The sequence below is a fragment of the Felis catus genome, chromosome D3 (genome assembly GCF_018350175.1).
Source record: "Felis catus isolate Fca126 chromosome D3, F.catus_Fca126_mat1.0, whole genome shotgun sequence".
NCBI classification, from domain to species: domain Eukaryota; kingdom Metazoa; phylum Chordata; class Mammalia; order Carnivora; family Felidae; genus Felis; species Felis catus.
In genome coordinates this window covers 32,258,322-32,277,532 of record NC_058379.1, presented here as the reverse complement: position 1 = coordinate 32,277,532, position 19,211 = coordinate 32,258,322, and the positions used below count along the sequence as shown (strand labels likewise).

General features: G+C 38.4%; 1 protein-coding gene across 11 annotated transcripts in view; it reads right to left on the bottom strand.

The window, feature by feature from the left end:
- SPIRE1 (spire type actin nucleation factor 1) overlaps positions 1-19,211 on the bottom strand; it is a 201,446-nt gene that overhangs the window by 156,497 nt on the left and 25,738 nt on the right. For 6 of the 11 annotated variants that reach the window (XM_045041860.1, XM_045041861.1, XM_045041858.1 and 3 more), the window contains exon 3: positions 10,198-10,239. The exons of the other annotated variants lie outside the window; for them this stretch is intronic. In XM_045041860.1, the coding sequence (XP_044897795.1) occupies positions 10,198-10,239 (42 nt within the window). The remainder of the gene's footprint in view (positions 1-10,197; positions 10,240-19,211) is intronic. 11 annotated transcript variants of the gene reach the window in all.

The window sequence follows — 19,211 nt, the reverse complement described above, 5'->3', positions numbered from 1 at the left end:
GTCCCTCTCTCGCTCTGCCCCTCCCTCGCTCATGCTCTTTCTCTCTCTCTCAAGAATAAATAAAACATTAAAAAATTTTTTTTAAAAAGATTTATTCTGTTTACCCAAGAGTTACTTATAATATTTAAAAAATCTGAAATCCTAACCTTTTACTCCATAGGACTGGTAAACTATACAGCCTTACAATACAATGTCATATAATTACTATATTGTCAAATATTTAATGTCATACAAAATATTCATAAGGAATTAAGTGAAAAGGACATGTAATATATTTTACACAAACACACATCACTGGAATAGTATACACCATAATTCCATATCCATTATCAGGGATTGGTCCAAAAACAGGCAAGTTATAGTATTTGAGTCAATTACAGACAAAAAAAGATTTGCTTGGAAGACTTCTGGAAGTGATGGTCTTGAATGGATAAATCTGAGTAAAGGATATACAGGACTTCTTTAAACTGTTCTTGAGACTTTATTGTATGTTTAAAAGTATGTCAAAATGAAACCTTCTAAAAAGTTTAAAGTGACTTAAATAGCAAGGGTATTTATGGGCTCAATGAGAAAGCATGCCACCCTGATCGTTATAGGCAAGCACCTACAACCTCAGGAGGAACCAGCATTAGGATGAAGCTCACACTGTGGGCTGTTGAGCAGAAAGACAGACAGAACCTAGGCATTTCATAAGATTGCTGAGCTGCTACATAAAGCCCATCCTAAAAAGCCCACCCCTCTGGACTTCTAGCTTTGGAGTCAATAAACATCCTTGAAATTTAAGTCAGCTTAAATTTTCTGGAACTTTTCATTTCAATATAATTAACATTCTACCTCATTTGTTTTACATCCCCCCTCGCATGCTAGTGCTCTCTTGTGCTCTCTCTCTCTCTCTCTCTCTCTCTCTCTCTGTCACACACACACACACACACACACACACACACACACACACACACACACACAATCTTTGGAAACCACCTGAGAGAAAATTACATACATCACGTTCATCTCTTCTCCAAATATTAGTGTTTGTTTTTTTAAAAATAAGGACATGGCTTAGACGACCATAGTACAATTATCAAAATCAGAAAATTTAACATTGATCAATCTAATCCACAGTTTATAGTCAAATTTCACAAACTGTCCCCAAAATATGTCCTTTGTGGCTATTTTTCCTAACCCAGGGTCACTCACTGCATGTGTTGTCGTATCTCTTTAGTCTCCTTTAATCTAGTAAATTCCTTGGCCTTTGTCTTCCATGGCACTGACACTTCTGAAGAGTACAGGCCAGGTTTTTGGACTGCTTCATGCTTCCCTGGGTTCTACATACTTGGCAGGAATATCTGCATATTCCTTCTGAATCCTGAATTGTGAATTCCTTCTGAATTGTATCAGAAGTGATACTGTGTCCCTTTCAGTGCAATAGGAGGCACATGATGTTGGTTTGTCCTAATACTAGCGATGTTAACTTTGATCATCATAGCAGACAGATTCTAAGGTGCCCCTGTGATTGCCCCCCTCCTGATGTTCATGCCCTGTGTGACCCCTCCCTGAGTGGGGACAGAACCCGTGACTTGCTTCTAACCACCAGAATACAGTAAAGGTGACAGGGTGTTTTACAAGTATGGGGTTATGTTACCTAAGATGTAGATTCTGCCCTGCTGGAGCTTCCTCTCCCTTGCTGACTATGAGGATGCCAGTGGCCATGCTGGGGAACCTACATGGCAAGGAACCGCAGACAGCCTCAAGGAATTGAGGGCATCCTCTAGCCAACAGCCAGCAGGAAAATTAGGCTGTCAGTCCTACAATGGCAAGGACCTAAATGAGGCCAACAAGCACATGAGTAGGAAGTAGGCCTTCTGCCAAGTGGAGCCTCCAGGTAACCCGGTCCTCACTGACACCTGGATTAAAGTCTTACTGGACACTGAGCAGAGGACCAGCAAAGCTATGCCCAAATTTCTGACTCACAGAAACTGTGATATAATCAATGTGTGACTGTTTTAAGTGGCTAAACTTAAGAAGGTTCTGCCAGATTAGTCCAGTGTATTATTTTTCCCTTTGAAATCAATATGTAAGTTCTGGGGAGCTCCTCTGAAACTATGTCAACATCATAGTCCTCATTAAATTTTCATCAGCTAGTCTTAATAACCACTGATGATTTTTGCCTAAACCAATTATTACTATGATATTTAGAAAATGATGCTTTCTACCCATCATTTCTTCCACATTTATTAGTTAGTAATCTAGTATAAAGAAGAATTTTCCCATCTCCATTTTTTAAACTCATGAATTATTTTATTCTGTACAGAATTAATCCATTGTCTATATTTATTCTTATGTTCAAGTATTCCTAGATTTGGCCAGTGGTAGCTTCTTCAAACTAACTCCTGAGTCCTTGTGACAAATCCTGTGTTGTTGTTGTTTTTTAACATATTGAGGTATAATTTACTTACCATAAAATTCACCTAATTAAAGTGTACAATTTACTCATTTTTTTTGTAAATTTACAAAACTGCACAACCATCACCACAAACTTTCAAATGCTGATTTTGTTACCACTCCAAAAACAAACTTCATGTCCATTTGCAGTCATTCCCCTTCCAACTCCCAGCTCCAAGAAACCACCCATCTATTTTCTGTTTCTATAGATTTCCTTTTCTGGATATTTCCTGCAGATAAAATCACATAAAATGTGGTCTTTGCGGTCTGGATCTTGTTTACCTAGCATGTTTTTAAGGCTCATCCATGTTGTGGCATATGTTAAGTACTTTGTTCCTTTTTACTGGCAAATAGTTACCCACTGTATGAATGAGAACGTGTACTCAATGTTCTGTGTACTTCCTTGGTTCCTGGCCTACCAAGATGCCCTGGGCTCATCCTGTACTTCCTGCCCCAGTCCTAGAATCAGCCATTTCTCCAAGGAACATGGCTACTTGTATTGGGGAAGGCTATTTAGAAACCAAGATCTGGATAGCTAGGTGTGCTTGATGCTACAGGGGTGGCCCTGCTGCCTCCAGACCCTTGAGCAACGTGTACGTATGTTTCTATAAACACACACACGGATATACATACATATAGACAAGAAAAGTTGAGCTACTTTTTGCTGCTTGCAGTTGAAAACATCCTAAATGATACAGACAGCAACATCAAAGATGAGATAATAATCCCTTCCTTTCTCTGGTTAGGAAGGAAACAGCAGTGAAAAACAGATTAGACGTTTAGTTTCATTCTGTTTCATAACTCTTGATACATATCCCTGAAAAGGCTTTCTTGAGCCTTTTGGCAGAGAAATGTTTTCCAAGCAATGATCCCAAATGCTTGATGTTAAATTTTTATTTTTTTACTTCTCTCTCTAGAATTTTGCATACTAGGTACAAAACTGTTTCTATTAAAATACCCCCTACCCCAACCTAACTCCTATCAATTCATATAATCCCTATTAATTCATTCTTAGTGAATAGTTAGTAAAGGGTAACTTCTCAGTCATGTTTTACTGTGACTTCACTCTTTGAGACTGTCATTCCACAAATACACTCCAAGTAAATGGAAAATTTTTAAATATTTTTGAGACATAGCCATGCTCAAAAGAAGATGAGCATTTCCATGGACCTGGAACAGAACAGAAAACAATAAAGGTCTGCATCTATGGTCTCCTGATTTCTGTATCCAGAAGCAGCCAGGAGTTAGGGTCTTGTGCACAGCTGAGACACAGAATCAGGTAAGGCTGGGGGAAATCTGTCCTGCCATGAAATAAGGCTGATGAAAACGGCAAGTACCATGTAGCCTACAATTTGTAGTAAGGGCACTGCTCAGCGACTGAATCTATGATATCTCAAACATCACTGTAGGATAAGCGCTCCAAGCCACCAGTATAAGCCAGGAATAGAAGAACATCAATGCCCTAGTTATGCATAAAGTCTTTCCATGGGCATCAGGAGTTCAAAAACCCATTGACATTGTAGGTAAACATGTTACTATATTTGCATGTTTTCTTTTGGGGAATATTCCATACTCTTCATCAGATTTTCTTTTTCTGTTTTTGTTTTTCATCATAGACCCCTATACAGTAAAGGACCACTGCGCAGTACACGTGTGAGGTAACACATTGTAAACCACATGATAGCCTCCAGATAGTATGTTTAGTTCCGTCAGTTACTTCTTCAAATGTTTGACTGTCAAACAGTTTGTGAGCATTTAGGAACACAGTAGAAACTAAGTCTCTGCTCACCTATCAGCGGGGAAAGGGCTGAGCCAGAGTAAAGTATTTTCTGAACAAAGCCAGAGCAGATCACGTCACTGCTCAAGTCTCCCGTAGCTGCACACCCATGTTCATAGCAGTACTATGCACAAGAGCCAAAGGGGGGAAGTAACTCATGTGACTACTAACACATGAATGGATAAACAAAATATAGTATACACGCGCAGTGTAATATTATTCAACCTTAACAAGGAAGGAAATTCTGATACACACTGTAAATTAATCTGGAGGTCATCATGCTAAGTGGAACAAGCCAGTCACAAAAAGATAAATAGGATCCCACTTATATGTGAGACCTAGAGTAGTCAAATTCACAGAGACAGAAAACAGAATGGTGGATGCCAGGAGCGGGGGGAGGGTGGGTGGGGAGTTGTTTAACGGGAATAGGGCTCAGTTTTGCAAGATGAAAAGGTTCTAGAGATCTGCTGTACAACAACATGAATAATAATATTTAACACTACTGAGCTGTACACTTGAAAATGGTTAAGATGATAAATTTTATGTTTAGGGAGGGGGTAGGGGAAAAGAAAGGGGCATTTATATGCCTACCTAGCTCAGGGCTACTCTCCTGGTCTAGCTTGTTTCCAGGGCTGCTCGCCTTACTAAAACAAGAAAATTATTTTCTCCCTTTAATTACCTGATTTTTATAATTAACAGTCTAATGTTCCCTTTTATTAGTACTATACACATAATTAAAAGGCTGACTTACCCTCACACCTGCTGAACAATAGAATAAAACATGATTTTGCTAGGACATGCAACTTGCTTTTTACTTAGCTCAAGGTAAACAAATTTCAGAAACTATTTCAATTATCTTAGCAGTCACCTGATATAAGAACAGCACTGGATCTGACAGCTCCACTACCATACTGTAACTGTGACTCATGAAGTGGCTTCCACAAGAGTAAATTTCCGAGTTTCTAATTGCCTGAGTAACTTGTGACAATCACAAGGTCCTGTTTCTTGAAAATGGATTGTGCTAATTCAACAATATTCATGGAAAGGCTTTAAAAGCAATAGCAGTTCATCTTTTTAGAACAGGCTGTAACAGCTAACTTTCCCTTACATCCTATATTTCTTTCAAGTCACCTTCAATAGATGTTTCTCAGCTCAACCTGATTTCACTTTTCTCTCCTAGCTGAAAACTGAGATCCCTAAAGAGACTAAATGTTATGAGAATCAGCTACCGGTGGTTCTTGAATTGTGGCCAGGCCCTAAGGCAATGAGAACAGCTCTGGCTCCCCCACCCCTCATCTAGCTAGTCATGGGACTGGACTTGGGTCTGGATGGCCGAATGGAACAGACTGCTACAGAGTCACTCGTGACCAGTAACAAAGCAAAATGTGTGTTTCCCGTTTTAGAGTTTTTCACCTCACTGCACCCTCCACCCCCCACCCCCCGACAAATACGCCCATGATGTCTCTTTTATTGTTTTCATATTACAAAAGCAAAACGTACTCATTATAAATCCTAGAAAATACAAGCAATGTAAAAGAACATAAATCCCAGGGACAGTCACTGTTAACAGTTTACTGTATTTGTCCTGTGCGTATTTTTTAATAAATATTGGAGCATTTGGTACCTCCTGAATCCATTCCATTGTGCCCTCCAAAACTAATGGTCCCCTGTATCTTCATCTTCTCTGAATGATCCTTTCACCTTCTTGCTCTCACCTAAATCTAAGTCTCCCCAGAGGGCAACATTGGTCCTGGCTGTTCTTTCTTTGATAATTCTCAACCCTGGGACTGAAACTGGGGAAGATGTTCTTGCTTCCCCCAGATGTTTCCTCACACATTCTCCCTCTCTCCCTCCCTCCTCCTCAAAGCTCTCCAGGTTTGCCCCTTACATCACCAGTCCATATACATATACCTACTCTCCCTCCCTGTTGCTGTCATTTATAAAGCCTCCAATTATCCCATCATAGCTCGATTTTAGCTTCCAGTTTCCTGTCAGTCTCTTCTCTTAATTCTTGGGTGATGTTAAATGACCCTCCCGACACCAGAGCCTCTCACTTCTGTGAACTCCACTCCTGTAATGTTTCCTCCACCTGACCTTAGGCACTCCCTGTCACAGTAATATCCCACACTCCCTCACCAGCAGTAACCGAAACGTTTCCATCACTTCAATTGCAAGGATCCCTCTCTTTGACAACCTCCCCTAGCTTTCTGGCTCAATCCTTCTAGTATCTGACTCTAATACTCTTTCAACCCCACCAGGACCTACAATCCATTGATCCTATGTTCTTTCTACTCTCCCTCACCATTACCCTCATATTCCAACTTCTCCTTAAGAAGGTTAAATTCCAAGGTCCATCGTTATAATGATAAATCTTTCTGTTCCTTGCCTTCCTAGAATCTATGCAGTATACTTGAGAATATACATCTATTCTTTACTGTCAGCTAGCTAAGACCCTCACCATGATGTCCTTACTCCCCACTAAGCCTCCTGGATTTTTGTTAAAGATAATTCAAGACCAACACTTCTTTGATCCCTTCAAGTTTCTCATTTTTCAAGCATGTCTTTTCCTTCTTCTCCCTACTCCTTTTACTTACATGTGACTAGGAGCACTTCAAGAGTGACTAGCTCAAACAGAGAAGTGAAGTAAAATACACACCAGAAATACTTCAGCATGCACTAAAATAAAATAGTTCATTAATAATTTTCATTTTTTTTAAGTTTATTTATTTTGAGAGAGATAGAGTGAAGGGGAGGGGCAGAGACAGAGGGAGAGAATCCTAAGCAGGCTCCATGCTGTCAGCACAGAGCCCATCACAGGGCTGGATCCCATGACCATGATCCCAGGATCATGACCTGAGCCGAAATCAAAAGTCTGATGCTCAACCAACAGAGCAACCCACGCACCCCAATAATTTATACATTGATCACATGTTGATATGTTTTAGCTATACTAGTTTAAATAAAATATATTGTCAAAATTAATTCCTTTCTCCCTGAAAGAATTTCTTTCCTTGGTTTTTGTTTTAATAACAGGAGGCTGGGAAAGAAGATGGGGGGATACTACATGCAATTAAAAGCAGAAACTAAACAAAATTTCTGTAATGCTTTGAAATTACTACTTTGATCTTCACATGAAATTGAAATTTTTAAGATGACATTTTTCAAAGACATATATATAATAATAAAGTACACTTAAGTGGCATTAAAACACAACATTATCAGGGCACTTGGGTGGCTCAGTTGGTTAAGTGTCTGACTCTTGATTTCGGCTCAGGTCATGATCTCACAGTTCATGAGTTCGAGCTCTGTGTTGGGCTCTGTGCTCTCAGCTTGGGATTCTATCTCTCCCTCTCTCTCTGCCCTTCCTGAGTGAGCATTCTCTCTCATTCTCTCAAAATAAATAAACTTAAAAAAAATACAACTTTACCACAATCTGTAAAAGTTCAGCAAGCTGTAACTTAATGATTCGTGCCTTTTCTCAGTGCCCTATACTTCAATAAAGTATTTACACCCATAATGTTAACACCACATAACTGTATGCACACCAAATGATATATGTTTAAGTAATCTTGCTTTGCTTGCTTCCTAAAATGTTAACAGAGTGAAATAAAGTACCCTCTTCCTTTCATCTCCTGCCTTAAGAAGTCAGAGTTCAGTAACAGATCATTTAAATACTGCTCCTTCCCAAAGGAATCTCCTTAGCAACATTTTACAGCTTGTCATGGGTTACAGAACTCTCTCCATCTCCCATTCTTTTTTTTTTTCCTCCATCTCCCATTCTTAACCAGGCCTGTCTCCCTTCCAGAACAAAGAAATTTAAAACAGGAAACATAACTAGCTCTTTGAGTAGATACTTTAAAGTTTCGCAATCTCCCTCAATTCTTTTGCCAGCTCCTTCTCCCTAAGCATTCTGTTCTCCTTCCATCCCTTCCCTGCCCAAAGTCAAGTCAAGTCTGGTAAGATGGCCTCTCCTCTAATGCTACCTGGTAGTCCTTATTCAAGGCCATACATACTGGCCCAAACCATGAAACCCCAAGCCCATGTCACAAATACAGATTGTTGATCTGTTTTTAATTATTCCATTTCATTCTTTAACTTTTCTTTTAATTTTAGAGAGAGATTGTGTGAGCAGGGGAGAGGGACAGAGTAAGAGACAGAAAATCTTAAGTAGGCTTCACACTTAGCGCACAGCCCAATGACCATGGAATCACGACCTGAGCCAAAATCAAGGTCGGATGCTCAACCAACTCAGCCACTCAGATATCCCTTCAATTTCTTTCTTGTGTAAGCTACAGAGCAGTAATAGATCAGTACATTTGAAAATAAAAAAGCATCAAATCATATAAATGATTGTCTTGCTCTTTTTTATTAGCTTGGTATTAACCACATAATTTTATTAACTATGCATAAGGAAAAAATAAAATTCCAAGTTTAATAAACCAAAATGCATATAAATAACAGTTTAAGGAAATTGGTATTATTGCCTCTAGAGTAAAAAGGGAATATTTGTGTCCAAAACATATGCCAAATTAGAGCCAGTGCCCAGAGTCTTTCGTTTTATGCCCTACTCAAAAAGGTATCTTTTTCTCCTCTTTTTCCTGGGATAGACAGTGAAAAACGGAGGCAGCCATGGAAGTACAAGGAAGGAGCTCATCTCACATCAAAAAAAAAAAAAAAAAAAAAAAAAAGAATTGAGATTCACATTCATATAATCAACATGATCACCAATGCAAAATGAAGAGGCTGTACATCATGGTCTTTCTAATATGACTTCAATTACTTATAAGATATAATGGAAGGAGACACATTATCCTATTCCCAATCATCTACTCTCACCCACTACCAGCTTCTGTCCCATACCCACGCACTACCCAAGGAGAGTTTTACTTTTGCCAGCCCAGATTCTAAGCTGTCCACAGTATAGAATGGAGACTAGCAAGAAGACACAGGATCAATGTCAAGAAAAAGAAGACAGGAATGGGGCAAGGAAAAGGACATCCCCTCTGTGATTCTGGACTCTTCATTTGGAGTGGAGAATCTTGGTATTAGCTGATGTGGAAAGAACAAAGGGCAGAGAGAAGGGAAAATACCAGAACTCCAGGAAAAGTGGGGTGGGTTGGGTGGCTTTGTTTGAGGGTAGGAGTAAGAGGAGAGTTCCAAAGTAGCTACATGGGATGAGGAAATTAAAAAAAAAAATTTTTTTTTAATGTTTATTTATTTTGAGAGAGAGAGAGCACATGCATGCAAGTGGGAAGGGGCAGAGACAGAATCCCAAGGAGGCTCAACACTGTCAGCACAGAGCACGACATGGGGCTTGATCTCATGTATAGTGAGATTATGACCTGAACCAAAATCAAGAGTTGGATGCTTCACTGACTGAGCCACCCAGGCCCCCTGGGGAAAAAAAAAAAGAAATTTAAGGAAATTTTGATAATTGTGTGGTGTTGTAACCTATAAGATAAATCCACTAAAAGATCCTTTGAGAGATACGTTTTAAATACTTCTGACTGCTACAACTGTGTTTCTTTGCTACTCTGTTGTAGCTAGTGGGCAAGTGTTTGAATTCAAAAACTATGGGAAGAAGCGAGTGAAACTGGCAAGAAGCGAGTGAAACTATGGCTTGATCAAACAAGCTCACGTTCTGATCTCTTATTCTGTTATGTTGTATCATGTGCTACTTTTTGTTAAGATTACTAATAAATCAACAATTCTTTTTAAAAAATATTTTATAAAAGCAGTACTCTAGCAACATATCAATTCTTGAGGACAGCACTGCATTCCCTATGCGTAGCACAGAGTCTGTAAATGGTAAGTGCCTGACAAATGGTGTCCGAATTAAGTCAAGTTTTACTATTTGTACCCATAATTCCTCCTCCCTTTCACAACTCTTTTCATTTACCTAAGATCTCTATTTATCCATGAGAATTTCCCCCCAGATAATAAATTCAAACGAAAGAGCAAGGGGCTTATTAATTACCCACAGTTGCAACAGCCACAATCTGCAAAACTGTCAAAGAACTTTTCTGTTGAAGAAAAATAAGCAGTCATGTCAGATGAAACCTCTATGATTAAAAACATGAGTGTTCAACAAGTAAAGTCAGTCACAACTCCTAGTTTGAAAGCCATCTATGCCTTTTAACTTTATATTCTAGAAAGTACTCTTGCAATAAAGTTGATATTCTACATATAAAATGATCCTCAGGGGAAACCAAACACAGCCCCAATTTCAGTTACAATGGGCCAAACTGAAGTCTGTTTCAACATACATAAAATTTACATATCTACTTGAAATATAAATTATATAAATATTGTCTCAAAAGTCTCTGATTTAACATTCAAACATTTAAGTATTCTCTCATAAAATTGATTTGAAATAAATTTTTAAATACCCTCCAACACTGAGTTCCATAAAAACAATTTTTAAAAAGGAAAGAGCAAAAAAGATGAAGTGAAAGGTATCCAAATTAGAAATGAAGAAAAAAAGCGATCTCTATTCACAAGATGACATGATCTTGCACATAGAAAATCCAAGGGCATATACTAAAAAACTACTAAAACTAATAAATGAGTTCAGCAAGGTTGTAGACACAAGATCATTATACAAAAATCAACTGTACTTTTATTTTTAAAGTTTATTCATTTATATTGAGAGAGAGAGAGAGAGAGAGAGAGGGAGGACAGGGGAGGAACGGGGGGGGGGGGGGGGGAGAGAGAATCCCAAGCAGGCTCCACTTTGTCAGCACAGAGCTCCAATACGGGGCTCAAACTTGTGAGCCATGAAATCATGACCTGAGCTGAAACCAAAAGCCGGATGCTCAACTGACTGAGCCACCCAGGCACCCCTCTACTTTACTTCTAAATACTTGCAATGAACAATCCAAAAATGAAATTAAGATAACAATTCCATTTATATTAGCATCAAAAAGAATAAAATACTTATGAATATATTTAACAGTGTAAATGTAAAACTTATGCTCTGAAAACTACAAAATATCATTGAAAAAACTGAAGAACATCTAAATAAATGGAAAGACACCCTGTATTCATGGATTGGAAGGTTTAGCACCATTAAGAGGCAATACTACCCAAAGCCATCTAAAGATACAACACTATCCATATCAGAATCCCAGCTAGCTTCCTTGTAGAATTTACAAGCTGATTCTAAAGCTCATATAAAAATGCAAGGCACCCAAAAGAATCAAAAGAATCTTGAAAAGAACAAGTCTGGGGGACTCACACTTCTGGATCTCAAATCTTACTACCAAGAAGTGGAAATCGATTAAGACAGCATGGTGCTGGCAGGACAATATAGAACTGAGAATCCAGAAATAAACCCACAGATCTATGGTCAACTGATTTTTGACAAGGGTGCCAAGACTATTCAATGAGGAAAAGAATAGTCTCTTCAAGAAATGGTGTCAGGACAACTGGATATCGACACATAAAAGAATGATGTTGGTCCCTTATTCACTTCATATTAAAAAAATAATTGGAAAATGGATCAAAGACCATCAAAGTATAAGAGGCAAAACTATGAAACTCTTAGAAGAAAACATAGAGGTAAATGCTCATGATCTTGCTTTTGCAACAGACTCCTAAGATACCAAAACAAGCAACAAAAGAAAAAACAGACACGTTAAAACTGCATCAAAATTTAAAACTTTTGTGCTTAAAAGTATACCATCAAGAAATGAAAAGAAAGCCCAAAGAATGGGGGAAAATATTTGTAAATCACATGTCTGATAACGGACTTGTATGTAGAATATATAAAGAACTATCACAACTCAACAATAAAGAGATAGCCCAATTTAAAAAGAGGCAAAGATGAACAGAAAAATGTACAAATAGCCAATAAACATGAAAACATGCTCAACATCATTAATCATCAGGGAAACATGCAAATCAGAACCAAAACAGATGCCATTTTACACCTACCAGGATGGCTAGAATCAAAAAGGCAGATAACAACAGGTACCAGTGAGGATGTGGAGAAACCCAAACCCTCAGATACTGCTGGTAGGAATGTCAAATGATGGAGCTACTTTGGTAAACAGTTTGGCAATTCCTCAAAGGTTTAAAACATGGAGCTACCAGTTGGCCCAACAATTCTACCCTTAGGTATACAACCAAGAGAAATAAAAACTTACATCCACACAAAACCTTACACAGGAACCTTTATAGGAGCATTATTCATAATGGCCAAAAGGTAGAAGTGATTCAAATGTCCATCCACTAATGAATGGGTAAACAAAATATGGCATATCCATATAGTTGAATATTTAGCAGTAAAAAGGAATGAAGTACTGATACATGCTATAACACAGATAAATCTTGAAAACATTGTGCTAAGTGAAAGTCAGGCACAAAAGACCACATATCATATAATTCACTTATATGGAATATCCAGAATAGGCAAATCCATAGAGATGGGAAGTAAATTAGTTGTTGTTTGGGGTAGTGTAAGGGTACTAGGGAATGGTGGATGATAGCTAAAGGTACTGGATTTTCAGAGGTGACAAAAATGTTTTAAAAGTGAGTGTTGTGATGGCTGCATAACTCCGTGAATATACCAAAAACCAATGAATACACACTATAAACGGGTGACTTATATCTGTGAATTATATCTTGATAAAGCTCTCACTTGATAAAGCCCATCATCAAAAGACATTAGGGAACTGTCACAACACCAAGTAAAGTACTTAATTTTACTGATAATGGGTTTTTTTACACTTTTTTTTTAACATTTTTATTTATTTTTGAGACAGAGAGAGAGAGCATGAACAGGGGAGGGTCAGAGAAAGAGGGAGACACAAAATCTGAAACAGGCCTCAGGCTCTGAGCTGTCAGCACAGAGCCCGATGCGGGGCTCGAACCCACGGACCGCGAGATCATGACCGGAGCCAAAGTCGGCCGCTCAACCGACTCAGCCACCCAGGCGCCCCTTTACACTGTGTTTTATAGTATCTGCCAAATACAGTAAAAATCTCTACCAAATGGAGGGATGATGTCAAGAGACACCATCCTGGGGGCGCCTGGGTGGTTCAGTCGGTTGAGCGTCCGACTTCGGCTCAGGTCACGATCTTGTGGTCCGTGAGTTTGAGCCCTGCGTCAGGCTCTGGGCTGATGGCCCAGAGCCTGGAGCTGCTTCCGATTCTGTGTCTCCCTCTCTCTCTGCCCCTCCCCCATTCATGCTCTGTCTCTCTCTCTCTCAAAAATAAATAAATGTTAAAAGAGACACCATCCTGAACAATGGAAGCTCTCCTAATCAGCCGCTCTCTGACTGTCCATCTCACATTCCCCAGTCATTCTAGATTACACTGACTGGGCTCCATGACTACTACTAGCCATGAATGGACAAGCTACTCTTTAGGTCATCAGTGCATTTTTGCCCCCTACCAGGTGAGCCATATGTCTACCTTAAACATGCTTATGCTTAAATTTGGTCTGCAAGGTTTGTTCCCAAACCCAGGTATGCAACAGCTCTTATGTGATTACAGTAACAATTTAATGAAATGATACATAAACCGATGAAATACAAATATATAAATATGCAAAAAATATAAGCAAACAGCAAATAAAGAATACACATCAAAAGAATAACCCTAAGAAATAGAAGAAAATTTCAGACAAAAATGTTTCTTCTCTTGAAGAGAAACTGGACCTATATCTAATCTTCAGTATGGTCTATAAGACCCAGCACCACATTGTCTTCCCTACATTTCCTACAACTCTCCCTAACATTCTCTATGCTTCAGAAAGCCTGGTGTTCTGTCAGTTTTAAAAAAAGTTTGATCTCTTAAGAGTTCTCACTGTGATTCCCTTCTGCGTGGAAAGTTCTACCCATATATCTAAAACTTTCCCTCTGTCTGGCTAACTCCTTAAAGCCAAGTTTGTCTTTTATGCAAAGATACATGTATCTCTGAAAGCAGTACACAATATATGCTCAATGATTAAGTCAACTTTGTTATATAAATATGGGAAGACGTCTAAAAGAATAAACAGCCATTACCAGTAGATGGTAGGGTATGAAGTGTTTGTTACTTTCGTCTTCATATCTTTCTGCAATGTTCTAATTTTTAAAGTGAATATATAACATTTCTACAAAGAATAAAGGTACTTTGAAAAAGGCAATAAAGGGGAGCCTGTGTGGCTCAGTCAGTTGAGCATCTGACTTTGGCTTAGGTCATGATCTCGCAGTTCGTGGGTTCGAGCCCTGCATCAGGCTCTGTGCTAACAGCTCAGAGCCTAGAGCCTGCTTTGGACTCTGTCTCCTTCTCTCTCTGCCCCTCCCCTGCTCATTCATATTCTCTCTCTCACTCTCTCTCTCTCTCTCTCAAAAAAGCAAACATTAAATAAAAGAAAAAAAAAGCAATAAAAAAATCTAGCCCCTTCCCACCTTGATCTATCAGCATTGTAGTCTCTGTGCTGAAAAATACTGTTTTATTTTATTAAAAATTTAAACTTTTCATTAAGGCAGATTGATATGGCTCCCTGATAAGGCAAATTATAATGAAAACCTTCTACTCTATTATCAAAGTACTTACAGGTGCTTCAGATTCCTATAGTGTAAACTTTCTACTCAGTCAAGAATACTATGTTTACTCTCAGATAATCTGAGCTATTCTGAAATCCTCTGCCAGACATACATATATAATTGTTATTGGTCTCCAAATATAGTAAAAACTATACAAAGGAATACTACCTGTATAAATTTTGTATCCTATGGTCAAACCACGTATTTAAGACATCTATGACTACAACACAGAAAGACATTTTGGTAATAAATGTTATGAGAAGAGGGAGGGTAGAGGGGAAAGAGAGGCAGGAAGAAAGAAAGGCAAGGAAGGTGGGTGAAATGAATTTCAAATATAACAAGTAACTAACATAATATGCCAGTCTCTATCTGATGACACATGTAATCCAAATGAGATTATCTATTTATCACACCATTAAACCTCACTACTAACCTCTACTAATATTCATACTCAGAAGCAGCAACTCAAAGGTAGACACAATTTACTCTGCAGACACACAAGCTAATTTCCAAACCATTTAAGTTGAAGTCAACCAAAAGGCCATGTAAATTCAGGCATGTTTGGGGTTTTTAATCCAAAAGCACAGCAAGTAGAGTATGAGCAGCCTTCCCATTTCTTTTGGTCTACTGACCAAGGAGAAAATGCTATTGTTACCTGCAGTTAATGGAGCTTATTCTTCCAATCTTTTTATAGAACATATATCATTATTTTAACTTCTTGTCATGCAATTCCATTTATAAAACTTTAAAGTAAGGTTTAAAATCCACTGAAAGAACAGATCTGACAGTAATTGTCTTTTTGTTTCTGCTTTAAGATTTAATTAGTTTGGTATCAAATACTAACCTCATAATCATTTAAACAAGCTCATTATGCAGCTGTAGTTATGCACAAATGTAAAAAGGATCTGTTGGTAAGGTTATTAGTAGTTAACTTTTTGGGGAGTCAAAGTTGCTCAAGGGTTAACTGAACATACTTCTTCAACTTACATTTTTAAGTTACTTTTGAAGTTAACTAAGGGCTATCAAATGTCAATTAAATGAGGCATTACTCATCCCACGGTCACCATGGGTCTGCATGAACCAGAGATGAAATCAAAGGGCAGTGGGCTGATTTAGCTAAACACAAAATGGGCAACTTTTAAATGTTATACTCTGTGTTAAAGCAGCAAACTCCCACATACTACCTTTGGCAGTTTATTTTAGGCTGCTCAGGAAACATAAAAAATTTTCATATAATCCTGTTTGTGTCAAAAACTGTATGTAATCAAAATGGAATAAGTCCAAGGCACTAGCTCTGATATATTTGGGCTCCCCCACAAAGCAGACTAATTCTAGTTAGTCTGGTTTCCCAGGAGGTTCAAATATATAGAACAATTCTTGAGTCATTCTGAGTAAGTTAGAATCAGACTACTTCACAAATTACTACACTACAGAACTCTATGTTCGTCTAACCAACAGGGTTGAAGGTTCAGGGACTGCAACCATTCCTTTGCCCAGTTTACATCGAGCAAGAACACAGTCCCAGTTTACGTGGGGCAGGAACACAGTCCCTGGCTACACAATGCCAGGAATTGTAGTCACAGGTAAAAGACACATACAGAATAAGGAGACACAGCCATTTCACTGTCCCGAATGGGGCTCTAAACTAATTGCCAGCATTATGTAGATGCCTTACACTGCAGATAAATAAAGGCTGGATAAAGACAAACAAATTTAAGGCGAAGGGAAGTGGTTCTGCAACACACTGGCTATATGGCCTTGGGCAAGTTACTTAACCTCTTTATACCTCAGCTCTCATTTCTAAAATTTGTTTTTAAGTTAGTTAAGAGGATAAAATTAATGTCTACAACAGTACTTAGCATACAGTTAGCTCTAAAGTATTTTTTTTTAAGATTCAATGTGGGAATGAGACAGAATAAGTATTTATGTACAGTATATATCAACTCTATTCCTAAGATGTAAACATGAATCTTTTATAGTTTCCCACAGTAAAGATTACATTTTCCTGCTCCACTACGATTTTTAGAAACTAGCTTTATCAAGATTAAAGTACTGGTAAAACTTTATATAATGTTTTAACCTATTCCACTTAAAGCAGCTAATCTACCAAGGGAACAAGAGGATTGTTCTAGTTATTCATTTAACCTTCTTCCCTGCTAAAGGGAAAGGGCCTCAGTGCTTCATAGTTAGTGGTGGTTAATAGCAAACAGGGATGTGATAAAATTTGGAAAGCTGAAAACAACAATAAAAATGCCTCAATTAAAATACTTGAAAAATTCAAACCCTTTATGTTTTAGCATTAAGTGCTTAGCAATTTTCTTCAAATATAAAAGTACAACCCACAAAATTATTTAAATAATGGCAGTAGGAAAAACTTGTAAAATGGGTAAAAGCTCCCTCAAACTGTGGAACATAACTGCCTCTTAGTACCCACAGGAACAGGTCAGTCATCAAGAGTTTATAAATGACCAGGCTGAGCTGTGAGCACTTCTAGAGAGGGAGAAGCAGGGGTAATGTACTGTTGAAATTATATGCCCTTCTCAAAATGAAAGGACAAAATACAGATCAGTGGTTGACAGAGGCAGGGAGTGGGGGAGGTGAGGGAATGACCACCAAAAGCCACTGGAGGAGTTTGGGGAATGACAGAACTTGATCGTGGAGTTGGTTAGCACAACTTAATGTTTCTCAAAACTCAAAGAACTCAAAGAACTTACCCTGAAAAGGGTAAGTTTTACTGTATGCAAATTATACCTTCAAAAAATGGAAAAGAGATACAGGAAAAAATTAAATTGCCTATTAAAGTAAAAAACTTTGCAACGTCTTTTAAAACAAACTATATGAAAGCATTTGGGTGACTCAGTTGGTTAAGTGTCTGACTTCAGCTCAGATCATGATCTCATGGTTTGTAAGTTTGAGCCTCACATCGGGCTCTCTGCTGTCAGTACAGAGCCTGTTTCAGATCCCCTGTCCCCTTCTCTCTGCCCCCTCCCCCACTCATGCACACACTCTCTCTCTCTCAAAAATAAAACATTAAAAAAAATAAAACAAACTATATGAAAGATTTCCCTTAATGAGTTCAAATACTGGAAAACACTAGTATAATCAAGTACACTAAAGAAATTTTCCAAACAGTGAGAAATAAGGTACAATACTTGATATTTTAGAAACATTAAGCTATACTGAGGTACAAGATCACATGAAAGTTGACTGAACGCCTACTTATGGCCTCCTTGCTTTCTCTAAACTCATACTTTTGTTTGGTTTTTCTGAATACAGGAAAAGTATTAAAAAGAGAATTGTAAGTAAAACTAGAAAACAATTCATAATATGATTTCTATATACTACAAAACCTATTAAAATAACATAGTTGAACACTTCAAGTTATACGTCCTGATGATGTAAAGGGATTCTGCTTTCCCTAGCAGTCACCTGAGGGTCCTAGTAGTCCATGAGCCTTGCTCAGGAAGATGACTTTCTCTGTCCCAGGAAACTATACACCTCCGAAGCTACATTCATTAAGCCAGGCTTTATGCTAAACTCTGTATTCACCCATCTCTCAGATGAGGAATCTTGAGGCCGAGAAGTGAAGGGAAAGGGTGGAGCCAGAGCTGGGCCCAAGCACAAACACCCAACATATGGGCTCCTGGGGCGTGAACCTGCACTGCAATGTGGAGCAAGCAACGTGCTACTCCACCTTATCCAGGGCCCTTCACAGTTCCACTCGCCTACAACTTGTTAGCAGCCCTTACTTTGGTCTGCACTTAATGCCAGAGCGTGATGAGCATTTCCTCTCAACAGAAGACCAATGAAAGGGCAAAAGAGGCTCTAGCAATCACCGTTCTGATCCAGGATAACCTCGTTCTCAGAAATGACCCTGTCATCTCATGGACAGAAAAGACTGGCTTAAATCCTTATTATCAAGGATTCCCTCAATTTCCCATGGTCTTCCTCAAGACTGTGGTTTTACTGCTTTCAGCCTTCAATTCTGTTTCTCAGGAAAAAATACCCACTATAACCACACTGCAGAGCCCAGCAGCTCTCAGACTGTGACCCTTTTACACTCTAAAAACTACTGAGGAATCCAAGGAGCTTTTGTGTATGTGAGCCATAATCTACCAATATCTCCTGTATCAGAAATTAAAACTGAGAAATTTTTTAATCACTTAAATCACTGGAAAATATTAAATATGTTAATATAAGTAACATTTTTATGGGGGAAAAACTCTATTTTCAAAAAAAAAATAATGAGAAGGGTGATACTGTTTCACATTTTTCTAAAACTATTGAAGGTCATGCTTAACAAAAGCTGGCTAGATCTTGCCTCTGCTTCTGAGGTGTGGTATGTCATAGGTGGCCAAGGAAAATACCACTGTATCCTCGAGAGAATCAAAGTAAATAAAAGGGCTGGTAATGTCTTAGTATTACTTCAAAAATAGCTGGGTCTTGAAAGGGTGTCAGGAA